At 40.2% G+C, this 10,310-nt stretch overlaps 1 protein-coding gene across 1 annotated transcript in view; it reads right to left on the bottom strand.

The window, feature by feature from the left end:
- The window catches only part of LOC101853668 (solute carrier family 15 member 4), a gene marked incomplete at its 3' end in the record, with an annotated part of 59,443 nt that overhangs the window by 7,521 nt on the left and 41,612 nt on the right, over window positions 1-10,310 (bottom strand). Inside the window, 4 exon segments of the mRNA XM_013087599.1 lie at window positions 2,218-2,267; window positions 3,445-3,614; window positions 4,330-4,469; window positions 5,427-5,491. Coding sequence (XP_012943053.1) covers window positions 2,218-2,267; window positions 3,445-3,614; window positions 4,330-4,469; window positions 5,427-5,491 — 425 coding nt within the window.

The raw sequence follows: 10,310 nt of genomic DNA, 5'->3' as shown, positions 1-10,310 counted from the left end.
CCTCTCTCTCTCTCTCTCTCTCTCTCTCTCTCTCTCTCTCTCTCGTTCGCTCTTAATCAGTCAACAAAGCATAGATTATTCTTTGAGCTGTATTAGACACATGTTTAAAGCTAAAAGGCCCCTCCTATCCTCATGGAAGGGAGTCCCCCTCGGTGAGCCAATGAAGCCGTACTGAATTAAAGGGACGCTACCATAAATAAAGTTGTAACTGTGTTTACAAAATTCTTGTGATTATGCCCCTTTCTCGACACATAAGACAAAAGTCCTTTGGCAAAATCAGGCAATCTAACCTCCACGTCATTGTTTCTTTCTTTCTTTTGTTGTTCACATGAAAGTCGTAAATGCGCTAACAACGATACGAGTATTTACACGATGATGTTAAGCCAAAGATATACCATAGAATGCTTATTAGCAATAGGTGACGATTCAAGTCATTATGCTTAGGCTAATTCGTGAGACATCTAATTTTGGAAAATAAAGAAATTGAGAACTTGTTTTTCATAATCTGAAACAATAATTATTAATTTAAGAGAAAATAACCAGAGGGTTCAAAGTAACGAGTTCAAAGTACGTGTATGTTTTGCATCTTCGTATCGCGCAGTCTATTCGTCACATCGATTTCATGAGTTCCACACGTCTTTTTTTATTATCTCAACTTGATCTGGACAGAAGGAAAACTAGGCTGCATTTGCCAGATGCTTTAACAAAATCAACATTGGGTCCTTATGAATAGGTTTACGAACAGGTTTTGGTATAATAGAAGACGAAACTGATTTGTTTGTCTGTTTGAGTAAAGAGCACACAGACTCGGTAATGATCATTTAGTGCTGAGAAAAAGTCAGACAGACTGAAATAACAGACGGAAAATGAAGAAGTAGGACCTCCCAGGGCTTCCCCCAAACACTCACGCTTCGTTATGTGACCGAATTTTTCCAAATACTCGTGGACGAAACTGAGCAACTTAATAAGCTCAGTAACTTTTTTTGCACCAACGATTTAAAGTAGCAAGACGAAGGAGCAGTGTATTTTAATACTGATGATCACGCCCAACATACACATATCAGTCATACAAAATAACATATGCACACAATAAGCTTTACAGACACACACTCATTCGTGCCAAAAACATTACCATACTCTCTCTCTCCCTCCCCCCCTCTCTCTTTTACACACACACACAAACACACACACACACACACGCACACACGCACGCACGCACGCACGCACGCACGCACGCACGCACGCACGCACGCACACACAAACACACACACACACACACACACACAAACGTAAACATAACACACACACACACACAAACGTAAACATAACACACACAAACGTATACTCTAACACAATAGAAACACAAACACACATTCATTCCAACGCTACTACCACACTCAGCCATACTTACTGACACATACATATATACATACATTTACTCTTGCAAAAACAGCTAGGGAAACAAACACATACACAGCCATCTGCGTCACCATAACATCACTGCCTCCCACAACATACATTCACAAACACGGCCACACGTGTTATATATGATAAATATTATTCAGGTTTTCTATTACATATCACAGTTTGTTTATGACATTAAAAAAATAACCCCCCCCCCCCCACAAAAAACCCCAAACCCTCCAAAAGACATAAAAAATAGAACCCCAGACCAAAGCACCCCCCCCCCAACAAAAACAAAACAAAAAAAACCCCACCCCCAAAACTAAACTAGGCCTAGAGTGCTATGGCACCGTGCCAGAGAGACATTATGTAAGGAATGAAGACAGTGACAGCCAATTAAAGTGATTGTTGTCACACGTTGTACGTGAGTATGCTTAAAATATTTTTTTTTCGTACTGCTGCGTGGTCTATATTTAACCAGCATGAATACAAGTGTGCCATTCGCTTTTACATAAATCAACTTGCAAATTAGTTACGTCAGTGCTTGTCAACCTTTTTTTTTTAGCCAGCGCCCACTTTTGACACTTTTAATTTTTGTACCACCCATCCTAAGCTACCTGTATTTCTAAGCCGTGCATAAAATAACACCTTTCACCAGCTTGGTGATCTCCACCGCCCACCAACATTAACCCTGAGTTAGACAAAATTGGAATTAGAAACTCGGTTAATTCTAAAATGATCAGAATTGTGTCGATACAGCGGTGTAAAAACACCGACTAAAAAAACCAAACCAAAAATGGTCAAATGACTTACTGTAAAAAAAGCTTGTTTCAGGACGGAGAAAAACACGCGGAGTACGCTTCCTATGGAAAAAGAAGGCGAGATGGTTGTGGTTTTAGTTTTAGTACCAGTTTTACGGCACTTTGCAATGCGAATACATCATATCAAGACTCAAAGATTTGATAAGTTACTAGTGAGTACAGTGTGCAAAAAGGAGGCGAGTTATCAAAGCCAAGAAAAAGCACGGGTTAAAACATTTCGTTTCATTTCTAAACGCTTTAAAGAACATGCATGATGTTTAAGTTCGTTTGCGTACGAGGTTTACGGCACTTGCAACACACACATGTAATAAAGTGACGAAAAATTAGAGCTATAACTAGAGAGTAACATATAAAAAAAAGGAGGAGAGGTAAGGACAATATATATTTGATAGGAAAGAGGAAGCAAACCACAGCGAAGCGCCGTCCAACCACACAAAAACATAATGTTCTACGACACATTTTCTTTGATATCCGGCATCCAACTGTCTAGCATAGATTATTTTCAGCAAAGCAGAACACCGTATCAGCGTCACCGAATCTAAGGGTATGAGCCCAGCTCAGTTTGTATCCCGCTAGACTGAGGGTGCGAGCCACTCCGTTTCAAACACTAAAGAGATGTTCTTGATACCTCATATTCATTTTCATCATAATTTGTAGATAAAATAAATACCTTGGGGATCTTGTGGCCTAGAGGTTAAGGTGTTCGCCTTTCATTCAATAGGCCCCGGGTTCGAATCCGGATAGCGATGGACATTTTTCTTCTCTTAAATTTTCTTGTTTTACATCATTTCCTGCTCTCTAACAATGTTCTGTCGTCTGCTTTCGTCTCCACTTTCTGCCCCCATCCCCTCACCCCCTTTGCCTCCTCCTCTGGGCTCCTGACTCTTTCTGCAGCCTTTCTACTGCGACTCCTTGCCTCCTTTTTACTGCTGTCTTTCAGCCACATCCCTGATCGTATGGTTGGAAAGATCTACATAGATCTATAGCCTTCTCCGACAAGGGCTAAAAATCTCGGAGGTCCCGTGTTCAATTTGCGCACGTTAAAGATTCCTTGGTGGTCCAAAAATCGATAAGAGTAGACTTCGGCCGCCTCCCGCGCAAAATTCCAAATTTCCTACCAACTGAAAATGTTTAGCGTGTCCCGCGTGCTCATATGACCTTATGCAGTTGTGAGGGCCGTAAAACACTTATTAATTTAAAAAATATATGATATACCTACCTTCAGGCTTAGTACGATTGAAGAGCGACCTTGAGGCGAGGAAAATGATCTGGGTGAGGAAAAGGACACAGAAAAGACCCAAGAAACTCCAGACGAAGCTGATGTTCTGTTCCAAGTACGCCACGCCTGTATAGGCCAGAGTCGACCCTAACGCGATGACCCAGTATAGCCTGAAAAGAAGGGGGAAGTGAGTTTTGTGGTTGGGAGGGTTGGGTGGGGTATGAACATGGGTCTGTTACTGGATTAGAGAGACAAATCATTAATAGATCAAGAAAGAGGCAAAAAGGGAGGGGGTCGGGGTGAGTGCGGGGGACAGATATAATATAGATTAGATAGTTTGATAGTTAGAAAGATGGATGGATGGATGGATGGATGGATGGATGGATGGATGGATGGATGGATGGATAGATAGATAGATAGATAGATAGATAAATAGATAGATAGATAGATGTGGAATAGCAGTTGAAGTTTAGTTTTTTAAATAGTTTTATGGCACTTGTTGCACAATTTACTAGCTTGTCTCAAGGCCGAGAAAAACACGTATGCTTCCTGTGGGAAATGAAGGCAAAATGGATTGTGGTTTAATTATAAGATGATCAGAAGAACGAAAAGGCATGGGATTGAAAAAAAAAAAGAAATTGATTTTCTTTCTAATCGCTGATGTTTTAGTTTGTTTAAGAGTTTGGTGGTACTGGCTGCACAAAACAGGTAATTGAAGTGCCGAAGATTAGAGGTGTGAGAAGAGTGTAACGAAACAAGAAAAGAAGGAGGAGATATAAGAACTATCGAAGATTGAAGGGAATAAAAGGACAAACCACACCTGGGTACCCGCCAACCACCTATACCCATAGGGGAAAAAGACAGGAAGACAGGTTGGAATCTTACCAGCTGAAGAAAGTGTCCACCGCGGAGTCTCCGAGATGCTTGACCTGCTCCGCGCCCAAGGGGCTGATGTTGGGTCGGAACCCGCCACTCCCCAACGCCACCAGTCCCAGACCCACAAAGAACGTAGCTCTTTTCCCCGCCTGGTGAGGGAGGAGAAGAGATATTTGAACATTAAAGACCACTTTATCTGATTGATAATCAGAATTTTTTTCTTAAAATGGTTCCCATTAAATGTGCAAATAAATCTTCAAAATCACCTCTATGTTTTATGAGTTGATAAAAAATCAAAACGGACACACTAAAACACAACTCCTCATAAATTAGGTAAAAGTAATGAAAATCATTGACCGTTAACAGAATAACATAGACGTAGACAAACCAGAAGAGCGTCAGATTATATTTCTTGAAATACCGTGTAGAATTACAAAAGCACACAGACCTAAAACATAATTTACATTTCCACAAAAACACTCGATCGTGTGGACAAAACGGATTATATGTCAATGTATTTTTTAAAGTCGACAGAAAATCAAAGTCTTAAAATCCATGTTGAATCAAAAGTTCAAGAATATGGTGTATGTTAAAGAACAGAAATAAAAAAGCGTAAAATGAGCAATGGGTCATAATACTAAATGCGCAGCCTAGTATTGCATTATTAAAACGAGAAGTTTAAGGATATCGTCAATTCGAAATAATTGAGGAAAGTTGCGAAGTGGAACTTACGTTTACAGTATGAGAACAGTCGACAAATGACAATAATTATGGGTGTGAAAAGTTGCGAAGTGGAGATTACGTGTACCTTAAGGACATTCCAAAGATATAACTGTAAAGAAGATAATGGCTTTTGAACAGTACAGAAACCGAAACACAAAAGATTGGCGATCAGTCTATTCGAAATAATTGAGGAAAGTTGCGAAGTGGAACTTACGTTTACAGTATGAGAACAGTCGACAAATGACAATAATTATGGGTGTGAAAAGTTGCGAAGTGGAGATTACGTGTACCTTAAGGACATTCCAAAGATATAACTGTAAAGAAGATAATGGCTTTTGAACAGTACAGAAACCGAAACACAAAAGATTGGCGATCAGTCTCACCTCGCTTAAATCATGGTCAAACCAATCACTGAAGTCCACAGCAGCGACGAGGGCGAACAGCAATCCTATGGACAGTGAAGGAAAAATTAAAGAGGTGAAAATTCCAATACAGTCAACTCTATCCAAAACAATAATCCATTGTTGAGGAGAAAAAATATAATCTTAGACAGGTGTTTAGTTTTAGTAAGAGTTTTACTACGGCACTTGCAACGCAAATAGATCATGTAAGTACCGAAGATTAAGGGTAATGTTAGAGAGTAACATACAAAGAAAAGAAACAAGATGAGATTAGGACGATAGACCTTTGATAGGAAAGAGGGAGAAAACCACACCAGAGTATCTACACTTGGACATTTATTATCATACTAGTAAAAGTACCCGTTCTACGAACGGAATAATAATGAGCAAGTATTAGGAAAATTAAGAACAGGAAAAAGACTGAAAACAGGAAAGAAACAAAACATACACATTTTACCTTGAATTTATCCATTTTGTAGCACCCCCTCTTGACTACCTCTAGGGGTAAGACTTCTTCCCCCTCTGCGAAGGCGTGGCATTTTCTCCTAAAGTTCCAGCTCAATCACTTTTTAAAAAAAGAGTTAGGCCTACTTGATTTTTTTTATCTTGATCTAGATTAGATATTAGATTTAGATCTAGACATAGATCTACATACGAACACACTGAACACAAAATATTTTTCATCGCAGTTCAGCGCGCGCGCTAATAAACTGCAGGAGAAATCTACTTTCAATACTTTCATCATTTTTTAAATCTTGATCTAGATATTAGATCTAGACATACACACACATGCGTCTACACGCAGGGCGTAAACAGGGCTACGATTGGCTGAACCTTTGACTTTGACCAATTAATACATTAAGTAGACCTACGGTAGGCTACTCTTGGCGCTTTCGACGACACCCTCCCTGTCACTCTCACATCCCTCCCTCTGTAGTGCTTTCTGGCCTCCTCTCTCTCTCTCTCTCTCTCTCTCTCTCTCTCTCTCTCTCTCTCTCCCTTTCTCTCCCCATCTCCCCCCTCTCTCTCTCTCTCTCTCTCTCTCTCTCTCTCCCAAGGTAGAGTAACAAACGAAAAAGTCCCTCCTCCTCCTCCTCCTCCTCCTCCTCCTCCTCCTCCTCCTCCTCCTCCTCCTCCTCCTCCTCCTCCCCCTTCTTCTTCCCTCCCACCCTCCATCCTTCCTCCCTCCTCCTCCTCCTCCTCCTCCTCCTCCTCCTCCTCCTCCTCCTCCTCCTCCTCCTCCTCCTCCTCCTCCTTCTCCTTCTTCTTCTTCTTCTTCTTCTTCTTCTTCTTCTTCATTTCTCCTCCTCCTTCATCTACACCTACACCTCCTCCTCCTCCTCCACCTCCTCCTCCTCCTCCACCTCCTCCTCTCCTCCTCCTCCCCCTTCTTCTGCTTCTTCTATGAGCGCTCCAAACCCGCTGTGAGAAGACGGCCGAAAGCGTGAGACCGAAATCGGGAATTCCCGTAAACCTACTTAATGTTTAACTGAACACAAAATTATCTTTCGGCGCAGTCGGCACTCCGCACCGAATATACAATGTCGAAGCAAATGATGGCGATCACTACAAACGGACTGAATTTAACTTAAAATTGGCTTTCTTCTTACACATTTGATCTTAATGAAAATACAATAGTGCAACACTACGTTTCAAGTTATGGTTACTGGCAAAGTTTCATATTTTTTCATTCAGCAGTTTCTGAGAATATACTGTTCGCAAAATTTGGCCTTAGCTCCATTAGTAGTAAGATTATATTTCATCAAATCCCCCCAAAATCAAACTTGTCTGATTTTCTTGGACAACTTTTGTTATGTTTGATACATTTTATAGAAACAAATAATCAGAGGGGATCACATCTTTTATTTGCACTCGGAATGCAACAGGTCCAAATGGACTTCTGGGTCAAGTTTGATAACGCAAAACAAAGGTTAATTCGATACAGTATGTATTGTCGCCGTCATTAATCGACCCAACCCGATCTGATCTTGCCTGAGTCGTACAAAATTCTAAAACTGTTTAGCCTATAGGAGTTTCATAATATAGACAAGTTATTTTAGTGGGGGTGGGGGTGGGTATAGTACGAGTACAAAATCACGAAATACAGCCAAACCTGCTCTAACGGCTAACTGTCAAAGACAATCACCTGTGTCAACAAACATTTCATATTTTCTCCCTTGCGGTTTTATAAAATACATATACATTATAATTGCTCTGTCCGAGACGTCTACCTGTCTAAAACAACCACTTTTCTTCTTGACGAAGGGTGGCTGTCTTGAACGATTTCGACTGTATCTGGCATGAAGGAACTTTATAGTCAAGCTGCCTTTGTACGTGCACACATTACAAGAAAGAATTAATTACCAAGAACCTGGCTCAGCGCAAAACCGTAAACCCACATTTTCGAGCAAAGTTGAATTTCTCGCACCATAACGTAATTACATCATTCTATGTTGCGTGATCCCTTCAAGTTAAAAAAACAACAACCCAACAAAAAAACAACAACAAACCAAACACCCCCCCCCCAAAAAAAAAGAAACACAAAAAAACAACTAAATAAAAACAACATGAACTAAAACAAACAAACAACCTCTACAGTTGATAGAAGCGACGGTAAAGACAATGTTCAAAGCGTGATATAACAGCAATATTATTTGCTCCACGGCCGACACAGAACTTTAAGTTCCATTTATTTACAGAAAACAACCGCAGAAATGTCGAGGCCAAAGTGTCATGCTCTTAGTATTTCGTGCATTTCTGACCCTTGTCCTTTTTTTTTTCTTAGTGGGTGTCTCCCTTTCCAAATGATGTTTATAGATCTTTTTCGAATTATTATTAATGCTTGTGGCTCTCTTAACAATTTCCATCGGTATCTGCTGCATTAGTTGACCGTGCAGACTGGAGTCTTGCAAAGAGTAGGTGGTCAAGGTCTCATTAATGTTTTTTTCCCAAACATTTTTTAGTTTAGTTATAAAAATTGTTTAACAACACTTGCAACACAAATAGGTCATATCATAAGTGCTGAAGATTAGAGGTGTACTAGAGAGTAATATACAAAGAAAAAAAGGGAGGAGAGAAAAGCGAGATGGGTGTACACTAGAACATCCGCAAACTATCTACTCTCATTAATGGTTTTATGTCATTCCCCTTTATCATTGGACAGCTCTTGGAGTTATGAAACAAAGGGGATGTTATCTTAGCTAAAATTATTTATAAGTCTGAAAGTTGATAGCTGGTACCCTTGTGATCTCATCCACCCCCTCCCTTTTCCCCTTTACTATCATTGTTTGAGTAGCTAGGACCATCTTCAAACACACCGAAAATAATATTTTTCATAATTTTTATTTCGTTAGTTTGGGGAATAACTAGAGCATGTACGGCTTACAGTCTTCACGACACCCTAATCTTATATATAAAAAAACTACTTTTAGACATGCTTTTAAAGCAGGGTGTCTTTCTCCAAGCACGCAAAATATGCCCCCAAATTCACGAATAACAAATAAAGGAAACAATAAGCAAATGAGGCATGGCGATTCTTTAAAAGCAAACCTTAAGACGGTATGAAAAGGTTCAAAGCGTCAACAACTGAATAAACAAAACATAACAATATTATTCGGTTTGAGGCTTGCGTATAGACGATCATTAAGCGCATGCTGGAGTTAAGAGGTATGTTTAAGTACATGTGCGTTGTCTGCCACTACTGGAAAATTATTGGGGACTCGAGAATTATGAAGCTCTCGCCCATTCAATACGTCGTATTAGATTTAAACGTGCTACTCTTAAAACGAGCCGTCTTTTTTATTACATTGGTTTATTACTGTTGGTGGCCAGGGTTAAGCCGCTTGAGAAATGTAATGTCTTTTATTCTCTCTTTATTCACCCAGTTTATTTACACTTTATCATTAGCCCTGTGGCACTTCATTTTCAAAGTGAATTGAAAGGCGGACCGAGGCCGTATTAACAGAGAATCCCACACCTGTTTACACGCGCCTTTTCCGAGCTGTTTGCTTGGCCCTTCATTGTGCAAGCCGCATAAAAATATTTGTAATTACAGAGACCCTTCGTTTTTATATTATTATGGCGATCTATAATGGTTTAGGGGTAGACGTTGGGGTTTTTTTTGCACGTAGGGATTGAGCGGAGGAGGAATCAAGCTGAAAGCTTTATGAAGTGCACCGGTTTTCAAATAGTGTCGGTGGAGAGTCCTTGGGTACAGCGGAAAGTGCCGTAAAATGTTGCATAATTTGTGCCGGCGTGATCGTGATAACTTTGTATAGCTAATTCTCTAATAGCATATGATTAACTTGTAGCTAATCTCTACTTGTATATGATTAACAAGTAGCTACTTCTTTAATGGCGTATGATTAACTTCCATTAAAGAGAATAATTACCAAGTTTTACAATAATTTCTAAGTTATGAATAATTGAGACACCCCCCCCCCGCCTCCGCTCGCCCCAAAGTCCCTGTTGGAAAACCTTTTTATTCACGCACTTGATTTTCTGGGGCATGTTATTTGGGTATCTGCTTGAGCCTCTGACCTTGTTTACATTGGTTCGAGGCCAGCATAATTCCAATGTTGCTTGGTTATACAAGTGCATGTCAATGTACACTTTTTACTAAACACATGTTAGTGAGTGAGTGAGTGAGTGTTGTAAGGTGTGGTGAGATCAAAGATCGTTATGTACGATCTTTGGTGAGATGTAGTGATAATAATATGTGATACGGTGCCGTGCGGTGCGGTGCGCATGTGTGTTTATGTTTGTGTGTGTGTGTATGTGTGTGTGTGTGTGTGTGTGTGTGTGTGTGTGTGTGTGTTTGTGTGTGTGTTTGTGTGTGTGTGCTCGCTCGCGCCCGTGTGTGTGTGT

The sequence above is a fragment of the Aplysia californica genome, unplaced genomic scaffold (assembly GCF_000002075.1).
Source record: "Aplysia californica isolate F4 #8 unplaced genomic scaffold, AplCal3.0 scaffold00021, whole genome shotgun sequence".
In the NCBI taxonomy this organism is placed as follows: Eukaryota; Metazoa; Mollusca; class Gastropoda; order Aplysiida; family Aplysiidae; genus Aplysia; species Aplysia californica.
This window is presented reverse-complemented; position numbering and strand designations above follow the sequence as displayed.